We start from the raw sequence: 25,463 nt of genomic DNA on the forward strand, positions 1-25,463 counted from the left end.
TGGGTACTGTACCAGCACTCAAGCTTGAAGAATAAGATTCCCAGGTCAGTGTACACTTTATACATGGGAAAATATGAATTTGCATAAATCAATGTTTTCAAAGGAGAGAAACGCCTCCTTTGTTTGATCCATCTTTTCAGCGCCTCAACCTGTATGTGCCTGTGTGTGTGTGTGTCCGCGTGTTTATTGTCAGACTTTAAAATCTATGGGGAATAAAGCTTAAATATGCACACATGCGCACAAACATATTTAAGTTTTATTCCCCCTAGACTTTACAATCTCGCCATAAAACATACGCACGCACACACACACACACACACACACACACACACACACAGAAATTTTGATATATAGAGGGGCCATCAGGCGTGTATTGATACTGAGTGACAAGCATTTTCCTGACAATACAGAAAGTCAACCATTAAGGTAAGACTACTAGCCTGCATGATGTGTATAGCCTACACATGATGACTAGCCTATATATAGAGCATGGCATTTGGAGAGGATAATTTCATGAAGAAACATTTCATCTTAATTTACAAATGAAAAGTAAATAAATACAATTCCAGGAATGTAATGAGATGAGAAAGATTTTATTATCAAGTTTTACATCCCTTACAAATGTAAATATTGTTTTTGGCAAAATGCACAGTGCTGAGAATCAATTGCTACCTTTGAACCTTTGACTGTTAATGCTAAACCCAAATCCACTGCAACCCGGTTTCAAGTTGTGTGAGTGAATTCTTTTTGTCGCAAAATTAAAAAGAAAATGAAATGCTTCAACATATGATAGAATGAAAGGACATGTGATGGGTCTAGTCATGAGTTTATATGAACTTGACTACAATAGTATACATTTGGGCAGATCTTAAGCTATTAAAATGAATCATGTTTATGCTATGGATATGCTAATTCACCATTTAGCAAAAAAAAGAAAAAAAAAGAAAAACAGCTGGCACTTGGTTATATCTGACTTTTCTGTGCATGTGTGTCATCTAAGCAAATTTCATTAGAGACGTTGAAAAGGAGTCATTTCTGTGGCAGGTCTCTAATGTATTTAAAGCAGAGCTGTAATGTATTATTTGGCTGACAGATGTTTCAGCAACTTCCCACCCATAGATCTCCTTGAAATATTACAGATATTACACATCTGTGAGAATAAGGCCTATGAATCATATCCAGTTTGATAAAAGGCAAACCGTTACAATGACTTGTTTTGGCCTAAAGATTACAAAAGAGCAAATCATTACTTTATTCTTTTAGTTAAAAACAACTAATGAGTCATTGTTTATGAACCTACAGGAGTAATTGGAGGAGGACAGAGTATTGGCTTGCATGTGTAAAGTCTGTTGTGGTAAATGTAGGACAGTTATTTTAGATTAGATTAGATTAAACTTTATTGTCACTGCACAGCGTACAAGTACTATGATAATGAAATACAGTTTGGCATCTAACCTGAAGTGTAAAATAGTGCATAAAGTGCAATGTTATTTAATGATGCAAGATAGTTTAAGGATGTTTGTTCTGTAACTTTTCTAATTTTATATTGACAATAGAACAGAAGATAGTGGAAACAATATTAAAAATAAACACATTTGTACGCATTTTCATTTTCATTAATTGCTAGTGAATCGAACAATCTAACGTATCTACCAACTAGTGACAGCCCTGACGGCCCTCAGAGTTAGTAGTAAATACCCTTGGTATACATACAAAATTGGCTTATGATAAAACAGTTTTTTAAAGAAGACAGAAACAGTCATTGTATGAAAGCATTTAGTTTCCCCCGTTGTGGTGAAGTGAGGGGTATAAATAAGCAAGTTGTGGCCGGCTCTCCTCAGTGTCCTCCCTCGTTCTTCACATGGCATTAAGCCATTGGCCGTGCTTCACAGATGCCTCACCTTTGATGGGTGAGGAAGTTCGGCACTGAGAAAGGAACCAAGTGAAGAAGCCACCTGACTGCTTGTTTATAATGGCAGGATTTTGTTCTTGAAAGAGCAAGAATGAATTCATAGAAGAAGTGCTCAATCTGTCTCTCTTTAGCTCTATCTAAGATTCTACACACATACCCAGCGCACACACAAACACATACAGTATACACACACACGCACACACACACACACACACAAAGGCTATGCCTGTACCAATATACTGCACCTGTTAATTATAAATTGTGACATGCAATATAACAAACCGCCACTTAACCCTTTCCAATTTACACTTCTTTTGTAATAGTCCTATAAAAGTGTCAATATCTCAAAAACGATTTACTGCACGTGTCAGGCTTCAGAACAATGAACCCAATAGCGAGACCACAGTTCAGTTCAACATTTTTATTAACTTCGATTAAACTTCAGATTCTACCAAGCTAGCTGCTACACAATTTCAGTAAAATCTATTTTGCTTCACTACAACTAAATTCCTTGCTTCAGAATAATAGCAACAAGTGGTGAATTCATATAATTCATAGAATTCATCTTGTCATTCATAGATTACAGGCGCAATGAAAGAGAGAGCCTACAGTTTATTCCTTATCTTAGCTATATTTGTCAGAGTCAGGCAGGGTGACGTTTACAGCGTGGTCTGATATTCCATTTCTCTAAGGGGTCTTGTCCGTACTATCTGTGTGACGTACTATACTATAACTTAGTAGAAAGCATTTTACCATGTTCGTGTTGATAAAGAACAAAAGGTATATTTATTCTCAGAGATTCATTTGTTTAGCTGAAGGTATTAGCAGTAGACTCAAGCACCAAAATAAAAGTTCATCTGGTATATTTAAAATACTTGACTGCATGAAACAGTGCTAATTACTAATGTTGCGTGTTCGAGTTCATACTATACGGTGCATAACTAAAATATAGAAATCCTTGTTTTTGCAGTGATAAGAGTTAACCTGATTTGTCATGTGTTGCCCTGCCTGGAAACCTTGCTCAGCCTGTCCCCTCTTCTTTCTTCTCAAGGCTTTTGGACGATGTCCAAGTGACCTTGTGATAGTCCCCCAGCTGTAAAAGTTGTTTGGGAATAAAGATTATTCAGATTTTATTCTTTTAGCAGGTGCACCAGAGTGATTGATGAACCTACGTGAAGTAAATAAGTGATGCAGAAGCATCATCTTTTACAGCGTTTCCAATATTTCCTCAGTATTGTGCTTCATGTTCCTGGAAAAGGAAAACATTAATTGAAGATGGATTGAGCAGAGAATGGAAAATGAAACAGTGTGCATGCCACTGACCTCTGTGAAAGAGCTGAATGAGCCAATGTCATGTCATGCTAATCTGCCTTGTGGAGTTATGAGACACATGACTCGAGATAAATAAACTGCATGAACATGGTCATAAAATAAATAGCATTACTGCGAACATTAAAACATGGGCTGAATCTGGGAAAATATAAAATAATAGTCATTTGAGATGATTTCTACAAAGGAATAAAATACATAGAGCATATTGAAATACAGAACTGTTTGGCACAAAGAACAAATCATAAAGAGAAGACTTTGTAGGACTCTGGACTGGACTCTTTTCATAGGCAGTAATCATGGTTTTAAAAAGGTTTTAGTGTTATAGGTTTTAAGGATTCTTTTTCTGCTTTGAGGGGGAATTCAGTGTATTTACCTTGTCATATCCATACAACTGTAACATTTCTAACACAATAATGAGTGGGCTAATCTGTGTGGATGCCTCATTTCTTTTAGAAAATGAGTGACTTTATCCTTGGGGTATACAGTATCCCCTTCCAAGATGTTTGCGTGTATCTTAGCTCGTACTGTATGATGTTTCAGTAGTGTAATGTATGGGTGTGCTTGTGTGTGTGTGTTTGCGCACGTGTATGTGTGTATGTGTGCGTGTGTGTATGTGTGTGTATGTGTGTAATATGCCTATGTGGTGTGTGCAGATGGGGAAGCGGAAGTTCTCAGGGTTGGAGATCATACTCATCGTGATGTTCCTGCTGGTGTCCGTGGTTGCAGTGGCCCTGATTGCGCTGATGGCCACTGGGGAGAACGGTGTCATTAAGGATGATGGTGACGACAGTGGGTGAAATACCTATACGGGAGGGCTTAGTCAGTCCCATTGGGAATATGAACACATCCAAAGTGATCCAGTGGCATTTTAATCAAAAAGAGTAGACTTAAAGGATGTACTCAGCTTTCGTTATATGAGAAGGATTACCATTAAGAATTCTCATATTGTACTATAATAAGAGTTCATTCTATTATGTTCTATTAAAAACAAAATGCAAACAGTGATTAACTTTACAGTGTGATTATAATTAAAGCTTCTATTTGGAATATGACTTCACTGCGAAGGGAGAGATAAAAGTGTGCGTGTGTGTGTTCATTCGTGTGCTTGTGCGTGTGTTTGTTATTGTGTGGGAGAAAGATTATAAATGTAGAAACAAGACCAAATTTGGTTCCAGTCATGGCCAATTAGAGTAACTATACTTCAGTAACAGGTGCCACTGAATCCAAAGTTCCACATCTATCACACATTCCATGCAAACTGGTAAATGCTAAATAGTTATTATATCTTACAGAGTTTGTTCCCGAATGTCCAATCATGGCACTGGGAGAGAGAATTGACTGTTACCCTGATTCTGGAGCATCACAGGTCAGTTACATTTAACTGCCAATGACTTGACTAAGTTTGTCACCTAATTTTCAAACATACTCATCAATATGCAACACTGTCATTTTGGTAGTTGCTGTTTACACAGACCAAAGGCCATTATAGTTTTATGCTTTCGTAAGTTTGTGTTTTTTATGCACTCACCAAAGCCGTTTGAGAATGGCACTGCCGCCAATTTTCTGTATGTAGGTGTATGAAATACACACACCAAAGCCCATTAGGACTTGTGGTGGAGCGGTCATCTAGCTGAAGTGCAGTGCACTATGCCATCCTGTCTCTCCACAGAGTTCATGCATTGCTCGAGGATGCTGCTGGCAGCCACTTAATGAGTCTTATGTTCCATGGTGCTTCTTCCCCACCAACCATGGATATGAAGTTATGACTCAGCAAAGCTCTGGACCAGGAAGTATGTCTCTTTCTGTTTTTTGTTTTGTGTCTCATTCCAAGGCAAAGTCCACTCTGTTACCACAATATCACAATATGAGGTGGACAAAAGGCAGTCAGCGTGTTAGAGTTCAAATAAATCTGAAAGCCCTGGACATCAGTTGTTTGGCGTTTGGCGTGATTTTATTATCTCTACTATTTATTATTTTGTTCCATTTTATTCTGCAATACTATTTATATTCATTTATTTCTCTCTCACTGCATTTGCATCAGTAATTCCAGTAAGTCCCATGCCAATATATTCCATGTCCATTGGTTTGTGGGCTCACTTGTGGGTTCTTATCTTTTTGAAGACCTAAAGGCCCAGCTGAAAAGGATGCCTTCTCCCTCGCTCTTTGGAGCTGACATAGAGGAGCTCACGTTCCACGCCGAAATGCAGACAGCCAACCGCTTTCGATTCAAGGTTTGTCCAAGAGAGCGCGTCGTCATTCCCCCTGAGACCCAGACCAGCTGGGCACGTGGCACAGCCCGGTGATAGACTCTTCTCATCATCAATCTAACCATTCATTTCAATCTGTTGGTAAAAACATACCGAGGGCTTGAAGCCTGACTGACTGTATATCATTTGTATATCAGTGTTTACAGAAGCTTTAAAAATGTAGAACTGATGTGCCCCTCACATGATGTAGTATGTCCTGTTTCAGGTAAAGTATTATGAGTACATCATAATTCTGACATCCAGAAATCAGATACTGAATCAAAATGATATATTTATACTGTTGCTCAGATGGCAAAAAACATCTGAGGCAAACTAAATGAACTTAGCAAAGCTATTCGTACTCTTCTATGGTATAGGATCATATTTTTGGACAGACTGCTACCTTTCTATGGGTGGTGGGCTTTAGGTTAGCTCTGTAGTGGTGACTTTGAGTGTCATATATATAATTTATTGGTTGTGCCTGCGCCTGTTGCATATGTGCATGACACTCAGTCTCACCTGCACACCTTTTCCCACGCCTTCCCTTTCAGATCACAGATGCTCAGAAAAACAGGTTCGAAGTGCCTCATGAGCATATAAAACCACCTGAGGGGCCACAGCCTGATACCCACAACTATAAGTTTGAGCTGGTCCAAGATCCCTTTGGTGTGCGGGTGGGCAGGAAGTCTGGAAAAGTCCTGTGAGTCTCTTTACCCGTCTCCTCACTCCCTCCTTCTGTCAACAATCATGTCTTCACATCTCCAAACCATCTCCTCCACAGCATTTGCTAAACCCATTTGCTCATTGGCTAAAACCCTGCTTCGTAGCCTGATCTGAAGAGATTTCATATCAGCCAATAATGCTGCCAATACTGCTTTATCAGGCACCTTTGCTCTCCCTGAGCATGAGATTATGATGCCACGTACGGTATTTCTGCCTCATAGGGTCAGAGTTTTAATCAACTGTTGTGAGAACAGGCAGATGCACTGGTGCAGCTATTATATAGCATAGCCACCTATATACCCACAGCCCACCTCATTTAATGTCAGTGCCAAGCACTGAATTAGTGCTGGCTTTAAAATCATCGCCAAGATTGCCTTTCTAGGTCAAGACGGGATAGCAGCCCTCGGCAAGTTTCTTCTCCCCCGTGCCACAAGGAGGATAACTGGCAAATGTGATGCTGTCATATCAAATTGGATCCCTCACCAGCTTTTAGTTTACCATTAAGCAATATTTTTATTATGCATTCATTAAAAGAAGAGTATTTATTTCCCTGTTCCCTGTCAGTCACTGAAAGAGGGAGAGACAACATAATTATGGTTGTGTCACTTCAGGGACTGTTCAGCAGATTTGTGTCATTAGAGGAATCAATTACTTCTCAAACGAACTGAAGAATGCACTCTCCTCTACAATTAAAGCCTTATTATTAAAGAGAAGAAAGATAACGACCCTTTCATTAATTCTGTTTTTACAGCTAATGTTTCAGTTTGAAGTAGTTTTGAATAGAGAGCCCCTCAGACAATGTGATCTCATGGTGCAGACCGGGGTCAAAGTTTGTCTGAGATTACCAGGGATCTGAACATATCCTTTCTCAGTTTCATACAATGCACAATGAAAGTTATCTCAACAATTTTTAATATCACACTGCTGATATCTTGATGAGTGTAACTGAATTAGCAGGATAATAGTACACAGGTATCTACGTATTTAGTGGATTATACTGCCCAATTTATTGCACATTACAAGCAATCTGTATAACCATATAATATTTATGGCAGAATTAAGTAATTATTGGTATATTTTTAGTACATCGACAGGGTGATCTTTGTAACTTGGATTATTTGTACTCTTAGGGGCATGGCTTGAGAATACTCTATATCAAAGCAACCTTGTTCCTGGAGATCTACCATCCAGATATCTGATTGCTCTATGCTATTCTGAGGTCTAATCAACTGTGGATTAACTAATCTGACCACTGTTAGTCAAACAAGCCTGAATGATGTTCACTTACACTGTCTGCTTTATTAAATCTTTATGTGTGCATAGACAATAAGGGTTTTGGTGAGTCTTAACTTTATCTTTGTAAAGATACAGGCTCCGTTCATTTCTTAATGTTTTCCCTTTTTGGTGGTTTCCTCAGTTCCGCAACAAAACCTTTGTAGAACTGAGAATACTTATTTTGTTGAGCTGGTGCCTGTTCCTTGTATTGTGGATCTGTTAATTATTTATTTCATTTTGTTTCCATAAGGCATGGCCTCTCAACAAAGGAATCATGGCCAGTGCTGATTTCTCACTTATGTTATTTGCCTCATGATTCCAGGTTTGACACTACCATAGGTCCACTGGTATTTGCTGATCAGTACCTACAGCTTTCAGCCAAACTTGCCTCATCTAACATCTATGGACTGGGAGAGCATGTCCATCAGCGTTTCCGCCATGACACAAACTGGAGGACCTGGCCCATCTTCACCCGTGATGCCTTCCCCAATGGAGTGAGTCTGCTTCACGGTCTCTTCTAACTCTGCTTCTGCTCCTTAAATATCACAGCAGCCACACAGTCTGCTTATATGTTACACTCTCTCTCATTCACAAAACACACATTTACAAATATTTCACCCATGAAAATACACACACGTGTCTGTGAATATACACACACACATACAAAAGCATGTAAACAAAATATACACAGACAATAATGCTTTACTCCGGTAAACTGGTAGTCTTTTGTATACAGGTCTGGGTGAAAAGGTTCCCCCCTGGACTATCCCACGTATGGGAGTGCTAGAGACCTAATCACATGATATTGTGTGTTCATACTTATCAAATGACATGTATCCATTCATCAGTGTTGGTCCTGAAAGCTGTGCTTCGGAAGTGCATTCTGGGAAATGCAATAATTGTTATTTGATTAAAAGGTTACCCCCTCATGCTCTTCCAGGGAACCCATAACCTCTATGGCGCCCACACCTTTTTCCTGTGCCTTGAGGATGAGAGTGGAAAATCATTTGGTGTCTTCCTTATGAACAGCAATGCCATGGGTAACTAAAGCTAATTCTGGAACCATTCCATTTTTCCTGATCCCATTGTCGGTCTAATCACTGTGAGATAGACAATATCAAAGGAAATGAGTGAGGCATTGTTCGTTTAACATTGTCCATGCTCTGCACATGCTTATTTCGAAATTGTCTCTTGACATTTTACACACTTGACATGTGTGCTTTCACATTACATTAACCTCTCTTTGCAGAAGCAAAATTGGGGCAATTTTCAGCTGTTTTACACTGTTCTGTTTAAGGCTCATGTTCATGTTAAACCACTGTGGTCTTGTTCTTACAAAGAGGTAACAATTCAGCCAGCCCCAGCAGTTACCTACCGGACTATCGGAGGCATTCTGGACTTCTATATTTTTGTGGGAGATACTCCAGAGGAAGTGGTCCAAGAATATCTTGAGGTAAGAGGCCAGAAATCAGTGTAATGAATGCAAGACTTTATTTTATTGATTGTGCCTCACTGACACTAACTATTTGTGTTGCAAACTTTAATCACATTCCTTAATGCTCACACACCGGTTTCCCTTTTGTTCCAGCTGATTGGCAGGCCGGTGATCCCACCCTATTGGTCGCTGGGCTTCCAGCTGTCCCGGTGGGACTACGGAAGCCTGGAGGAAGTAAAGCGCACAGTGGAAAGGAACCGCCAGATTGAGCTGCCTTACGTAAGACCTGGGCTCGCCTCTTAACTGCTGTGTGCATCTCTTCCTCTGCACCCCCAAATTTGTGTTTATGAGAGCTACCTTAATTTTGCCATGAGTTGCATCGTTCTAGTTTTGTGTGTTTTTTCATTAAGCAGGATGTTTTTTGTGCAATTAGCAATATTTTAGGTACATAGAATTTCCAATGACCTCTCAAATGTATGGAAGCTATTCCGTGCCTCATTTCCAATGTCTAATAATACATTCAACAGGTGAATTAACAAGCAAGACCATTGCATGCAACGTCAACCACATGAATGTGTCAGGCCGTGAGTCTCCATCGAAATGTGGCAAAGAACGCCACTCCATAAACTCGGTTACCTAGCTACAGGAAGGACCGGGATTCATTTTACTTTGAAACATTCCCGTCTTTCCACTACCGTATACGAACTCCATTCACAAGCCGACTCGCCTTCTGCTCTGCTAACACTAAACGAGCCGATAACCCGGGCGAGAGGAGATTTCAGAGATATGAAACTGCCGAAGTGTTAGGCAGCGAGCCCCTCAACTAGAAACCCCTAAACGGGTTCCCTACAATCTACGTCAGCCCTAACTGGGGAAAGTCCCGGAATCATTTTAATTTTAAAAGGGTTCTAGTCTCCCGACTCTTTACCGGCTTTGTGAATGAAAAGACGTGAAGTGTCAAACAGAAACACGGGGTTTAGAAAATACACGTTTTATATAGATCAATAACACCTGTTTGCGATTACCAACTATGTGTCACGCACACTATCTCATAATCCCAAGAGGTAATGCCCAAGGAAGCGAGGCAACCATGACAGAATGAACTAAATCCTCTATGTGATTTGATTAAAGCCGTGTTTATTTGATTTAAAAACAGCCGGCATTTATATTCATCAACACCACATTTGCCATTTACCATTCCTTCGATGGTAGTTTTTCTCCTGAGGAATGTGGCTTATGATTATGGCTATCCCAGACAATAAAACACTTGGATTCATGTGAATATGTGGTTCTAATCAGGCGGAAATCGCGATGGCAAATTTCACATTAGCCTCCTAAAACCTGGCGTACACATGCGTGGACTCCACATTTTGGGCTGTACAACCATAATACTTAATTCTGCTTAACTGGGGCCCGATGTACACATACGTGGATACCTCAAAAACTACATCATGTCAAAAGATGATGCTTAGTTTTTATACTTATCAGGTCCCAATAATCCCAAATAGCAAAGAGAAATTAAAAATGCATACCAAAAAAGAGTGGGGGTCTTAGGAGGATAGGCTAATGGATGTTAATGTAAAACATTTTTAACTTTTTTAGAGCAATGTCTTGGATTTCATAACATAGCATGTCTTTATGCCACATTCACAGTAAAAATATAATTTTAAAGCTTTTAAACGCGAAGTGAAAGTAACACCAGAATTAAGCATTGTTTGGAGGCTAACCAGCTTGTCACCATTCATTTGTCGCAAGCAACCACATCAACTGCATTCGTGGCTACATGTTAATGTATTTGCTTTCATGGTCTGTATGTCTTAGAACATTTACCCTTGGCATTGAGTAAACATACAGTTTTAAAGGGTTTATACATAAGATGACAAGTTATAGCCCAAATTTTCATTAGTCCAGTATCGGTAGTCTCCCAGCCTCGAAACTTTGAAGCCTTTTTTCTCAAACATGGTTTGTTGGCACATAAAATATTTGTGAATTAGGAAAATTGTGCAAAAAAGTTACACCTATTTATACTGCATACTGTCCATAGGAGCAGTTCAGATCTGTAAAGTAAATATGAATATATTAAGACTTGCTTTTGTTATGTCACTCTATGCTATAGGAAATCCAGTACACAGATATTGACTACATGGAAGACAAAAAGGACTTTACATATGATGCAGTGAAATTCAAAGACCTGCCTCAGTTTGCTGATTACATGCATGCGAAGGGACAGAAATATATTCTCATTTTGGTAAGTGTAAACATGTTGTAGTGCTGCTATCGCATTAATAAAACACTTAACATACTCTCAGGATGCAGTTTGACATATATGCATACTGTACATACTGCATACATATATTCATAGAGTGTTACAGACTAGGATTTAAAAAATCCATTGTTTTTAACATAACAAATATGAGGCGGCACGGATGGTGCAGTGGGTAGCACTGCTGCCTCACAGCAAGGAGGTCCTGGGTTTGAATCCTCGTCGGCCGGGGCCTCTCTGTGTGGAGTGTCTGCATGGGTTTCTTCCGGGTACTCCGGTTTCCTCCCACAGTCCAAAGACATGCAGGTTAGGCTGATTGGAGAGTCTAAATTGCCCGTAGGTATGAGTGTGTGTGTGTGTGTGTGTGTGAGTGAATGGTGTGTGTGCCCTCTGATGGACTGGTGACCTGTCCAGGGTGTATTCCTGCCTTTCGCCCAATTTATGCTGGGATAGGCTCCAGCCCCCACTGCGACCCTGTTCAGGATAAGCGGGTTAGGATAATGAATGAATGAATGAATGAATAACAAATATGATATATAGCTAGAAAATAAGAGCCTCTTAAAAAGTAAGGCTAGAGTAATACTAGGTTAATAATAGGTTGCGTTTCACTAACTCCACATGAAATACGTCTGCCTCAGGACCCAGCTATTGCCACCAGTCGGAGGGTGAACGGGCCATATGATTCGTATGACAGTGGCACGGCGAAGAACGCCTGGGTGACAGAGTCTGATGGGAAAACGCCACTACTGGGAGAGGTAACCTGGACAAATGGTGGTGGGGCAGGGCTGATGGGTAATGAATATACATAATATGGGGTTGGAACAGATGACGGCAAATCAACACTTCTTGACGAGAGATACTCCTGTGAGAGAGTGGTGGAGTGAGAAGCATCAAGTTGGCAGTTACAAGCGGCAATACTACATCCCTAATAAACTGTACAATCTCCTCTATGTGGCTGTCATGATTACTTTCTGATTGAGAAAATCACCGCACACAGCCAGCTGTATAAGTCAAGAGACACAGCCTGAAAGAGAGTGGCTGTACTCTCATGCTCCCCTGGCATTTTTTATGGCTGGTTAAAAACCAACGCTTTCTCATGAAGGGGAGGAAGAAGAAACAGAAAGATAGCTAGAGAATGAAGCCATGATCAAGTAAAGACATGAATGTGATTACTCATCTTCTCAGATCTACAGTATCTCCACTGTCTGTGCAATGAGCCTCCTCAGATTAAACCTATCATACAGCATCTAGGCCAAGGTTAGCAAAAATCCTGTTACTGCCAAGAATATTCTGAAAAAAAGAACCTACTTTGAAAAGGTATTAGAGGTAGTCTTTGTCATTTTACCTGGTTGTATGAAAATCAAGGGTCAAAATGAGGTGAGTGCTCAATCAGAAAATCAAATCTTAGACTGTTGTTTGTTCAAGCGAAAGTCTGACTGGAAGGTCATGCTGAATTGTAAACAATTGATCGCTCCACACCCCGGGGTGACGTGCAGCGGACTGGAGCTGTATACTAGCAAAAACGCAACAGTCGCTGAGGAGTGGGGTCAAGGTTTTGCTCGGCAGGAAGTGACACGCATGCCAGCCTCCATTGCGCTCACATGCATGGAGGAGCTCAAGTGCCCAACATGGTGCCCTGGCAGGCCCACGTGGAGAGGGTGGGAGTGGGGCTGGCTCTGATTTTATCACGTCATAAGGTTCTGTGTGCAGAATAATAAGGAAAACGACATGCATTGTAGATTGCCTTTGATAATTCCCTTAATTAGGAGCCATAGAGCTTTGATGACTCTTTTATTGTTGTGGTGGGGCTATAAAATTAATGATTGTATAATGATTATATATAATAATATAAAACATTTTATTAACAATCCTGCTGGATGTACAACCTAGTCAAATAGCCCTACAATACTTGTTGTTTTGTTAAGCTTCTAAGCAATGCATTTAGGTTCCACGTCCCAGATCTCATATTTCTCTTTCTTTTCACAATCTTCTCTTCAAACATCCTTCGGAAAAAAGAACCCCATTGAATGTTTGCTGATGGACATATAGTATACAGTACAAAAGGAAGACAGGAAGATATTAACACAAATAACTACAGAGAGAGAGAGAGAGATTAACCCTAACTTTGCGGGACAAAGTGGATGCATCACATGTCTACCAAAAATGTATTCCTGTTTCAGCCTATAAATTGGCTTCCCTGAGAAGTGACCCCTTTACACAAGTCACACGTCTGTATTCACATGTGTTTGAGTGGTTGATGCATTAATGTGAATCATCACATCAACAGCATTTTTATTGATCTTATTTTGGCTTTGCGGGTTCACACCAAGTTGTAGCTCAACCCAATATCTTTCCTGATTGTAGATGGTCTACTGATGGTGCAGGCCATTGTTCCATTGTTCCCCAAGCATGTGCTGAAAACTAGTTGGAATATTTTGGGTTTTCTTTTTTCTTTTCAGTCCTAATTATATAATTGTTTTTTTTGTCCCTTTACTACTCTAACCTTCATCTTTTCCTGCAGGTGTGGCCAGGGGAGACTGTGTTTCCCGACTATACCAACCCTGCCTGCATTGAGTGGTGGGCAGATGAGATGGAGAAGTTCTATAAAGAAGTGAAGCATGATGCACTCTGGATCGTAAGTTGCCAGTACTGGCCTCTCTGACAGACCCAGCCTGAGATCATATCATTTAGACAAGGAACGCTTTTGTGAACTAATGTTTTTCTGAAATTTCCTAAGGACATGAATGAGGTGGCAAACTTCAAGAAAGGCTCTAATAAAGGATGTGCTGCCAACAACCTGAATTACCCTCCTTTTACTCCAAGTAAGTTACTAATCTGCCATCTAAATGACTCTTCTTTTAGAATATTTGAATATAGTAGTTTAACATATAGTGCCATTGATTTCCAAGTCTGTTTAATAATCTAGAAACTGTACAACTCCCTCTGAGTATAGCCTGAAATGCTTTCCTTTGCCAAAGAGAGTTTATCAAAAACAACCTGATAAGAATATCAGCTTGCATGAATGCACAGGTTTGTGCAAAACATTTGCCTGCTGCCCATTTACCCCTTGAATGCCTTTGTACCACTTCATTCAAGAAATCCTAGATGGTGTCATGTACAGCAAGACTCTCTGTATGGATGCCAAGCAAACGTGGGGCGACAACTACGATGTCCACAGCCTTTACGGATACTCGATGGTCCTGGCCACGGAAGTGTGAGTTAAATTTATAAGTGCAATAAGGTGCATAGTGTATGTTGATGGCTGCTAAAAAGAGATGAGTCTCAAAATTACTTTTCAAGGAGAAAGGAAGACATTGATTGAGTACTGCAAGTTCAAGCTGCCAGTCAGTGACTGTTCTTTTGCCTGCAGAACTTTGTGAGCAGATCTTCTATTTTTCCACATCCTGTCTTCATCCCTTTTTTGACCCTTTCCCTGTTAAACCCAGTGCTCTGAAACGAGTGTTTGGCAACAACCGGACGCTGATGCTCACCAGATCCTCCTTCCCCGGGGTGGGAAAGTACTCTGGACACTGGCTAGGCGACAATGCGGCCAACTGGAATGACATCAAGTGGGCTATCCCGGGAATGCTGGAATTTGGCCTTTTTGGGATCCCTTATGTGAGTGTAGGATCGACTCTGGGAGAGTAGAGTGAGGTAGTGATAGTGCCAGACAATGAGTGAGTGTGATATTAATCTGCATAGCTTAGAGTAAAGACTTTAAAATTAGCTTTATTAAAATCCAGCTTCCTCTGCATGCATAAGTGAATACAGTGTCATATAATAACAAAAAACATACAACCTCCCTAAGATGGGCCATTTACGAAACATTTACCAAAAAGCGTTATGGTTTTCTGGTGAGAGAGAGCCTGAAAGATGTCTAGTTTTGGACAGGAAGTCTCCAGAGGGGACTGATGTGCAGAACAGAAGGACGATTAAATACAGTTGTAGGAGGCAAGTGTCAATATACGCATTCAGTGGAGTAGGGGTCAATTAAATCAATAGCCATTGGCAGCCCAAGACACCACGTGAGATGGGTGAACTATGTAATAATAGAGCAATCAGGATTGATTTCATGTCGGCTGATAAAAACTAAGAACAGTTGGTACTGGCTGATAAGGTTAAATTATGGCCAGTATGATAAAATACATGCCAAAGAGACAATGCATAGTGACGCTGCAAATTAATGCAAATGTCACGCTCAAAAAGTAGCCGAAACATATCACGATCACATATATGATCTTTTTTGTTATTTGTAATTTATTATTTTTTTTTAATTCACAAGCTCATTAGTTCTCTGGATGCATGGTCTCTACTTACGCAAATAAAATGTGTTACATTTTTCCAAGTTTTCAAGTTGATACGTTGCGTTCTCCTAAGCAGTTTTTAAAAATTAAGCATAAAACCCAAAAAATTCCCTGATTTCTTAAAAAAAAGAAACTCTGAAAATAATAAAATGATGATCCTTGTTCATCTATGCTTGGGTTGGTTATTGGCCCTATAGTTTCCATGTGGTGCATCCTTGTATGTACTCATTTGCATTAATTGCAATCAGTTAAGTGCCGAGAAACAACTAAAGCCAGCATACCTTTCTGTTCAGTCTTGAACTTTATCATAGTGCAGCTGTAATTGCATTATGGCAGTGTTATCCTGAGCGATCTCTGTTCACACATTCGCAGATTGGTGCGGACATCTGTGGCTTTTTTGATAACACCACAGAGGAGCTCTGCCGACGCTGGATGCAAGTCGGGGCGTTCTACCCCTTTAGCCGGAATCACAACGCACAGCATTTTCAGGTACGTTTTTATTTAATAATTTATTCCTTCTTCATCATTGAATTAGTGCTGAGAAGCAATAAGTCATTTATTAGTAGACATTAACGGGAATGCCATTTCCCTACGTGTTTTCAGACAAGAAATGATGACAAATTGACGCTGTTATTGCTCCCAATTCCAGATGAATGGTCCTTGACCTTTTGTGTCCACTAATCACCTGATTCAATTTTAGGCCCGGGGTAAAACTCCTCTGTCTCAAAACATAAGCAATCACCCAGCAATAAGAGAGAAGCAATTCACACTGACCTTTCAGCTCTCATTCATCTGCCTCCATCTGTCATATGCTTGATTTATGTTTGCTTCTTTTCTCTCCCTCACATTCAAAAGGTGCTTTATTCACTTGAACAGCATTTTCAGTTACTGCCAAAGTTTAAAAAAATGTTTCCAGCACAACAAAGCCCTTCCTTTTTTTTAGAGTAAGACTAGTTTCCTGCCTTTTGGAAAGTTTTCTGTGGTTATACTTATCTCCTGTCTGTTGAGGAAACAGTTTTAGATTTTTATGCATAAAATGATGTGACATCAACTAATATGAAATACATCAGAAGAATAACATTAACAGTACATACAGTGCACTTTGAGTTTGAAAGGATACAATGGGGTTGAAGTGCAGACTGTCAGCATTAATTCAAGGGAATTATCATCCATATGGGATGAGCCGTTTAGAAAAAGATTTTGCCCCCATTTCCGGGTATCAAACAATATTGAACTTAGTGTAGAAGAAAGTAAGTAATTTGTAATATTTGGTTGCATATTCTTTGCATGCAATGACTGCTTGACATCACCAGACACTTGTTATCTTCCCTGGCGATGCTGTGCTGGCCTGGACTGCTGCCATCTTTAGTTCCTGCTTTTTTCGGGGACTTTTTGCCTTCAATTTCCTCTTCAGCATGTAAAACACATGTTCAATTGGATTCAGATCCTGTGAATGACTTGGCCAGGCATATTTTGGCTGTAAAAAAATGCCTTTGTTGCTCTAGCAGTAGGTTTTCTTTCTTTCCTCTCTGATAAATCTTTGTCTCATCTGTCCAGGAGTTCCAGCACTCTTGGGGCTCTTCTTTAATCAAACTTTAATTTCCCCTTTCTGTTTCACCTTCAGTGCTTTGCATGTCCTGCCAGTGTAGTCTTCAACATATGATAGACTTGAACACATCTACACCTGCATCCAGGAGAGTGTTTTTGATCTGTTGGGCCATTGGCAGGGGGGTTTTCTTCACAATACAGTATTCTTCGGTCATCCACAACAATGGTCTTCCTCTCTCTACCAGGTCTTTTGACATAATTGACTTCACCAGTTGTTTTTGTCTTGCTAATAATGAACCAAACTGTTATTTTTGGAAAGCTGACAGTGAACTTCATCCTGATTGTCTTTGTATACTGTACTGTATCAGTTCTAGAGTACAGAACCGCAATCACAAAATGTGTCATTTTCCAATTAATTATGGTGCTCACTGTACATATGAGCAGTGTCCAAACATCCACGACTGATAGTGCTATCATTATCTAAATATACACTCAGTGAGCATTTTATTAGGTTTTTAGTAGCCTTATTTTTTAGACTTCTACTGCTGTAGCCTATCCACTTAAAGCTATGATGTGTTGTGTGTTCAGAGATGCTCTTCTGCATACCACTAATGTGCACTAATGATGTGTGGTTATTTGCGTTACTGTCACTTTCTTGCTGTACACTGGATTTATTTTGTTTTTGCACCATTCTTTGCAAACTCTAGAGACTGTTGTGCATGAAAAAATGGTCAAAATCCCTGAGATCACATTTTCCCCCCATTCTGATGGTTGAACATTAACTGAAACTCCTGACCCATATCTGCATGATTTTATGCATTGCACTGCTGCCTCACGATCAGCTGATTAGATAATCGCATGAATAAGTAGGTGTGCAGGTGTTCCTAATAAAGTGCTCAGTGAGTGTATATATTCCAAAAAATGTATACAATTGTAATACTTGTGTATTTTCTACTTCCTGGAAAACAAGAGTTTACGAGATGTTACATCATCATGTACCAGTGTCGATTAAATATCATCGTCAAATTTCAGCTCCCCTCTAATCAATATCCTTTTCACACAGTGGCATACATCCACATTTAATGTCTGGCTCTTCATTTGATGTTAGTCAAATGGATTCCCCACCCTTCCAAAATTCCCCTGAAAGATCTGTATATATGTCATATCGCAGAAGCTAGTGCTGCTCTAACTTCTGTTTCAGCTTTTCAATAACTGTGACATTGTCAGCTTGATGTAATAGAATAGCCACTCATGTTCTTTCTCTCTCTGTCTCTCTCTCTCTGTCTCTCTCTCAGCCACAAGATCCAGCTATATTTGGTGCAGACTCACTGCTGGTGAATACCTCCAAGCACTACCTGAATATCCGCTACACTCTCCTGCCTTACCTGTACACTCTCTTCTACAAAGCCCATGTTCGTGGGGACACAGTTGTGCGGTCCATGATGCATGAGTGAGTGACACTGCTTCTTGCCCTGAATACATCCTATCTGCTGCCTATTGTTGCAGGCAGTGATTGAACTGGAGCACCTGCAGACTTGACCCTGTTTATATTGCTCAGATTCTACAGTGACAGTGCCACCTGGACTGTGGACCGGCAGTTCCTGTGGGGACCTTACCTTCTCATCACACCTGTCCTGGACCCTGTGAGTCTCTCACGTATACACACGTACACCCACACCCACACACACACACACACACCACACAGAATGAGACATACTGGTACAGACATGCATACACATTCAGCTTTAGTTGTCAGTAGGAGCACTGCATTTGTCAGTAAAATATTCTGAACTGGCATTACAACCTCAGGCTAACATGTAAGCTCCTTCAGACTAAAGGAACTTGAGACTATACCAGTAATCATCCAACCCACGTCATAAGCTTTCGCAGTATTGCTCAGACCTGGGTTGAGCTCTCTATTTTTTAGGCTGTCATGAGCTGAACCAAGTACTGATCCTTATTTGATGAATCTAAGCATAACCTGATGAGCATTCTATATAAAATACATTTATTTTGGAGTTGTTTCTGTTATATAAAGAAGATGCCCAGCATACTTTTATTAAAAGTATGTTTCATACTAATAATTAATAGAATACATTTTCTCATTTTCTTACTTTGAGAAACAAGCATTTACCCACTTTAGCTTGTAAGCACGTTTTTAATGAGAATAACACAATTTATGAATATGGTTGCAACCACACATACAACATTTAGTGCCATTTGTATTTTTTTATTTTTTATTACAGAGACTTAGCTGCTTATATTCCTTGTTCATACATTTCCATGAATCTTGAAATGAGGAATTGGCAAACATTTTTGAGAGAAAAAAAAAATGCCACTGGGTCAATGGATATTTCTTAAGTACATGAAATTAATGAATAACATTCATGTTTAGGGTCAATATCTTTCAGATGAACAAACATTATGGAGCCACTTATTCCTGCGCAATTATTGTTCTTATGAGAGTTGAATGCCTGTATGTTTTATTCATGAAAGCTAAAGGTATAGCAGTGGCTAAAGAGAACAAGTTCACAAGTACAGTCCCTTCTACTAGAAACCCCCCCCCCCCGTCTATTCTAACCTTTATCAGCTAGAGAACCAACAGCCGATATTTGTTAAGCACTGTCAATTTCAGGTCAGTATACAGATAACAGCTAAAGCCTACAGTAATTAATTGAATGCTCAGTGGAAACTCAGCATACATGGTACCCAAAGGAGCGTGTATGAGAAATGGTATTCTATTCCAAGCTAAAGCGGAATGAGGGAAAAGTACCCTTGTGACCATAAATCAGTTCATCAGAAGCAGAATGTATAACGTGCGCAGGGATAGGTACTTGAGTGCTTTGTTTCTGCAGGTGACAGTGTGATTGTGTTGCGTGTGATTGTTCCATTTGGCCTGGCTTGTTTGAGCAGTCAGTCCCTCTGGTGTCACCATTCTTCACTATATTTAAATAAACGGTTAATAAGGGAGAGCGGGTACCAGGTGACTGAGACAGCAGAGTAAGACAGAATCCCAATTTGGCAGCTGCTTTAGCTGGGCTGTCATTGTCTTTTTGTTTTGTAATTTCAGGATTTAATTCACTTTAATTAGGCTCATTTGCAATTCATACACAGCTCTGGCCATTGTCTTGAGGAGCAGAATTCTCCGAGCCTGTCATAGGGATAATAGTGCAGGGCTGTGCGGGCGTGGCAGGCGCTGTGGAGATGTTTGATGTTCATCACAGGCACACAAAAGCTGGCCCTGGGGGGCACCCAGCTGTCCTCGCCACTCATGCTCTCTCCACTGAATCCACAGGCTGTTTAAACAGGAAAAACCTGTGGTCTTTGTACGAAAAATTGAATTGTTTCCCATCGGTTTCGAACTGTAGGGGGGGGGATATGTTCAAGTCTGAAGCGTTCCAAGGTGAACCGAACCGGAAAAAAAATTGACAAGCTTGTTTTTTTGGACAGATTAGCATCGGAGTGGGACGCAATGCGGGAGTTTGGATGCAGTTTTTGGTTTGATAGATTTTTATGAGAAGTTCAATTTATAAGTGTTTGGGGATGCCATAAGCTGGCTTCATGACACATAAACTGTAATATTGTGGGAGTAACCACCTCAAATCACCATCTTAATTAACCCGTAAAATGGAACTCAGAGCAACAAAGAATGAGACAAACATACTGTTACCTCATCAGCCAGAGCCTATTATTACAAGTAGGTTTAGTACCGTGCATCCCAGCCAATCACAAAAGAATTACAGGGTACATGCTTGTACTTCCTGTGGGCCTAACTTGACCTCCTCTGGGACAAGTATGTCCCATGGGAACCTTTTCTCCCCTCACTATCATTTTTTCCCTTCCTTTCTCTTTTTTTAATGAGAGCGTTGACCTCATTACGGAGAAATTAGAATTGAAGATAGATTGCGGTCATGTTAAAGTGGGTGATTAATTGCCAATTTAACATGTCCCCTCACACGTTACAAAAGAAGCAAAATAGATCACTCAGATTAAAACTGGGGCCCAGAAGTTCAGTCTGGGACTGGTGGAAAGTTTTTGTTGAGTTTACAGTGCATGGTGGGAGCTTCCCTTGTCCCAGGAGATCTGATGCTGAGGTGACCCATTTATAGGATAAAGGTACCAAAAAAATACTCATGCAGTTGGTGATGTCACAGCCTTCAGAGAAGCATAATTATAATGTGGTAGAGGAGAGTATGCAGGGTGCTTAAAAAACGATTTGCCCTTTCTGTATCAAGGCTCTTGCAAGCTCTTCTCATGACATACCAGATCCTACAGATGATAAAAACAGCAAAACTCCATCTCTTAAGAGAGACTCAGGGAATCTCCAACAGTGTTGCCGTCACCTCCTCCTCCTTCTCCTTCTCATTTTTGCTTCTTTTATTTCCAAACACATCCTGTCATCTACTTCACCTCATCATTTTTATAATGGGAGCTGACCATTAAAGCCAAACCAGATGTCCTCCTGCTCAGTGAAGTCAGCTTCTTCCCAACACCCCACCCTTTTATGTCCTCGAATGGGAAACTGATCCCTGCGGTTACTGTCTGTGCCTCCTGCAGTCTATCCACCTGCCAGCCAGCAGCCATCTTGTGCCCTGTCTCTTTGACCTATGCTTTTTGGGTAGATTTAAAGCCATTTTCTTTATTTGGCTGCCTTAAAGCAAGAACGTATTACTAAAAACCTGGGTCTATATCCATCTACTTTATGGATTGAAGTTAGAGGGGATTTAGGGGTGCTGTGAAGCATGTTTCAGTTAATTTGAGGTGATATTGCGAAGCTTAAATCAAGCCAGTTGTTAAACCTGGGTATTCTGAAATAAAATGTAGACTAAGTTTACTCAGTTGCAGTGTAATTAGGGACTCGGGCAGAATAAAGCAAAATCCAGAAACATGCCTTATATCTGCTAAGCTTTATTGTCTGTGTATATTCAGTTCGTTCATTGAGATTTGACCCACTTAAATAGCTATAACTGACTGAGTGAGAAGTAAGTCCTTTCTCATTATCAGAGGATATACGGCCTCTAGGAATGGTGCCCTACACCCTTTATGACGTAAGAAACCCATTATTAGCTAGGAAGATGTTGGTGAGGTAAGCTCCCATTACATAGGAGATTAACTGTTTGCATTGTATTCTCTTCAATACAATTGAAGTGTATTCAAAGGGTGATATTGACAAGGACACTGGAGAAAAAGGCTATTGATTCCAGATATTTTACAGCACATATATATAACTACTAGACTGAGCCAAAGCTCTAAGAGTAAAACCATCAAATAGGACTTACAAGAAATAAAGAGATTGTTACTGTTGTTTTGGAACCAAAGCCACTCATGCCTATATAGTATATTGAATAACATTTGAAATATTTGGAGACTGATTTGATCCTGCTAGATGTTGCTGCCTAGCTTTTATACTCAGTCAGGCATTTATTTTTACAAGAAGAAAAATCTATTTTATCTCTTTACTCCTCATCACCAAAAAGCTGTTCCTCTATCATTTCATGCACGATTCACAAGCCACAATAAAAACTGCACAATGCAGCAGCTATCTCTGCTGCTTCTGCTTTCATCTGCTTCAGTACCTTAATGGTGGAAATCGGTGAAACATTAAACAAAATATGACAAGAATGGAAAGGATGAGTGACAGCATTATGGATTACCCTAAGAGGTAAAAGAGTGTCTTACCCTCCACTTGCTCTTATAATGATAATAATAATAACAACTATAAGAGCATTTATGGAGTACTGTTCATGGCAGGTTGAGAGAGGCAAGTTTTTGCAATTTATCCAGGACACCAGGTAACCCCCTACTCTTTGTCATGACTGCCATGGGATCTTTAATGACCACAGTGAGTCAGGGCCTTTGTTAAACGTCTCATCCGAATGAAGGCATCTCCTACAACACAGCGTCCCCATCACTGCACTGGGGCATTGGGATTTATTTGACCAGAGGGAAGACCAGCACTACTGTAGCAGCAACTAAGTTTTCTCCGGAAGTCTCCCTTCAAAGTACTTACCAAGCCCATATTCCCATATGTAAGCCTCAGCCATTCTGCTGGAGCAGGTTGCATTATGGTACGGCTGATCCCAGGCCATATGATCCCAGTGTTGGCTCAGACTGTGGAACAACATGAACTTCTATTAATCATTCTCATTATCATCATTGTAATATGGTTTTGCATGTAGTGTATTTGTGTCACAGGCATGCATCCACATAAGTGCTTGCCTCTTGTGGCAGTATGCATTTCCCAAGATGGAAAATAAGCTGTTGACACATCAGTTATGTAATATATACTGTTGCTTTTTAACCAGGAATCTAGACATCTAGATGATCTAGAGAACAGTGTCTCTGCAGTGTCTGATTTGGTATGTTCCATATTCACCCTCTCAGTGTTGTAATTTATTTTAATTGTTTTTTTCTGCAGGATGTGGTCAGAGTCTGGGCATATATCCCAGATGCAGTGTGGTACGACTATGAAACGGTAAGATCCCCGTCTTCTATGAAAGCCATAGTTGCTCCCTATAGTTGAGGTGCGTCAAACTTCCAGCCTGCCTGCTGGTTTTAAATGCGCTTCAGCACATGTGAGTGGTTAATTTAAGTCAAATTATTATTAAGAATAAATATTCCACACACCTTCTTAAGTCCTTCACTGGCTGCTGATTGAAAGGAAAGAACAAATACCTGCAGACACGGTGCCCATCCAAGACTGGAGTCCCCTGCTCTGTCTGTCACTCTCTCCTGAGATGTGGTGGGATTCATATTGACAGAATGATGCATTTCACTCAGGGCAACATTGGGAGGGATGTTGGACATTTAAAGTACAATAATATTTGGCCTCCGGTCAGTAGAATTGATTTGCTTAGAATTTTAGATTTGCGCTTCATTACTGTCTCTGCTACGGTGAGTTTAGTTTCACTTTTCAAGGCTAAAATACAATGATGTTTTTAATATGCATTTGCTTAGCAGCCATTTTGTCTGTGTCTTTTTACTGTGCTTACAATGTCTCATTTCATCCTATTAGTAATGCTTAATGTATTTACTTGTTACACATTCTGTAACCGATTTACAGTGCCATACTCTAAAGGATGAGATTTTGTAAAGAACCTTGCTCAAGGGTACAAACATTCATTTCTCACTTTGGTATTCGATGCATGACCCACACAGCCAGAGTGAATTTCTCTGACCGCTCGTCCTCAGCACTATTCCCTGCATGCATAATTTGGCACATGATGTTATGACATGGCGGTCCGTGATAACAGTGATGAAGAGCGCTGTTTTTTTTAACCGCCTGTAACATAATCAGGCCTGCTTGTTATAGCAACTCTGTACTCTAGACCTTTCCATTAAAATGGGGAACAACCTCATAGAACTCTGATATATGAGTTGATATTTGACATGAATTAAGTTGTGGTTACACACAAATGCTATTTTCTCAGACAGGTGACTGTATTGTTGTATAAACAAATGTGTGAGAGAGGTAGGGGGACCCGGGCCCTGACGGGTGGTTTGCATTACTTTGAGAGGTCTGTCTGATGGGCGATAAGAGGAACAGGCTTCCAGGGGGGTTGAACCTCATGTGGCCCCATTGGGAGGGGGGGGGGGGGGGGTCATCAGAGACAGTGTCGATTAAGAGAACGGCTCCTGGCCAGCGGGCCTGATTCCGCTCCTCGCAGAGAGACGGAGGAACCTAAGTGCTCTTATCACGGCCGACAATGAAGCGCGATAGGATCTGAAATTGCTTATGACCGCCTCAGTGATTCGCAGCTCCCCCGAACACATCGACCCCTCTGAATACAAAGGAGGAAAAAAAAGAAAAGAAGAAGAGATAGAATACGTTTTAGATTCTCCTCGCTCCGATCTGTTGAATGTCTCCTCCAGGGAGCGAGGAAATTAATTGCACAGGAATTGGTATTTCAGATGTACAGTGTCTTCCAGCCATTTTGGGGTTTTATGCGGCCGCTTCGTGTGAAGCGGAGAGTGGCTTCGGAGATGTGGAGATAATGCCAACTAACACAGCACCCCTTTCCAACACAGTACTGTTTACAATGTAGGTGCAGGTTCCATTTTTAATATCTTTACAAAACAAGTGATTGAATAAACTTAGAAGATAGGTGTTCACTTTGACAATACTATTCTTTTTCTAAATATTTGGTATGCAAAGCCATTTGTTTAATTACTGATAGTGTTAGGACTAGCAAGTACTAGTTGTAAGACTAGTGTTCATAGTCTTACAGTGACTAATATAGTTATATCCTGGTGATCTGAAATGTCTTTTTACTCACCCGCATCCAGGAAGAGCGACTGACATCCCGTAAGCAGCATCTCCAAATGTACCTCCCTGCTGACAAATTAGGCCTGCACATCCGAGGCGGGGCCATTCTCCCAACACAGATTCCAGCCGTCACCACTGTCTACAGGTAATCACAGGGAG

At 40.4% G+C, this 25,463-nt stretch overlaps 1 protein-coding gene across 1 annotated transcript in view; it reads left to right on the forward strand.

Moving 5' to 3' along the window:
• The first annotated feature begins 715 nt into the window (after nucleotides 1-715).
• si (sucrase-isomaltase) overlaps nucleotides 716-25,463 on the forward strand; it is a 60,032-nt gene continuing 35,284 nt past the window's right edge. The window contains exons 1-21 of the mRNA XM_061216812.1: nucleotides 716-732; nucleotides 3,898-4,033; nucleotides 4,537-4,610; nucleotides 4,914-5,034; nucleotides 5,366-5,475; nucleotides 6,042-6,190; nucleotides 7,811-7,982; nucleotides 8,429-8,528; nucleotides 8,829-8,941; nucleotides 9,077-9,202; nucleotides 11,040-11,171; nucleotides 11,825-11,941; nucleotides 13,708-13,821; nucleotides 13,924-14,008; nucleotides 14,283-14,400; nucleotides 14,633-14,804; nucleotides 15,863-15,979; nucleotides 18,334-18,488; nucleotides 18,597-18,681; nucleotides 23,457-23,513; nucleotides 25,325-25,449. Coding sequence (XP_061072796.1) covers nucleotides 3,898-4,033; nucleotides 4,537-4,610; nucleotides 4,914-5,034; nucleotides 5,366-5,475; nucleotides 6,042-6,190; nucleotides 7,811-7,982; nucleotides 8,429-8,528; nucleotides 8,829-8,941; nucleotides 9,077-9,202; nucleotides 11,040-11,171; nucleotides 11,825-11,941; nucleotides 13,708-13,821; nucleotides 13,924-14,008; nucleotides 14,283-14,400; nucleotides 14,633-14,804; nucleotides 15,863-15,979; nucleotides 18,334-18,488; nucleotides 18,597-18,681; nucleotides 23,457-23,513; nucleotides 25,325-25,449 — 2,378 coding nt within the window. The 5' untranslated portion in view covers nucleotides 716-732. The remainder of the gene's footprint in view (nucleotides 733-3,897; nucleotides 4,034-4,536; nucleotides 4,611-4,913; nucleotides 5,035-5,365; nucleotides 5,476-6,041; nucleotides 6,191-7,810; nucleotides 7,983-8,428; nucleotides 8,529-8,828; nucleotides 8,942-9,076; nucleotides 9,203-11,039; nucleotides 11,172-11,824; nucleotides 11,942-13,707; nucleotides 13,822-13,923; nucleotides 14,009-14,282; nucleotides 14,401-14,632; nucleotides 14,805-15,862; nucleotides 15,980-18,333; nucleotides 18,489-18,596; nucleotides 18,682-23,456; nucleotides 23,514-25,324; nucleotides 25,450-25,463) is intronic.

Source organism: Conger conger, chromosome 13 (assembly GCF_963514075.1).
Source record: "Conger conger chromosome 13, fConCon1.1, whole genome shotgun sequence".
In the NCBI taxonomy this organism is placed as follows: Eukaryota; Metazoa; Chordata; class Actinopteri; order Anguilliformes; family Congridae; genus Conger; species Conger conger.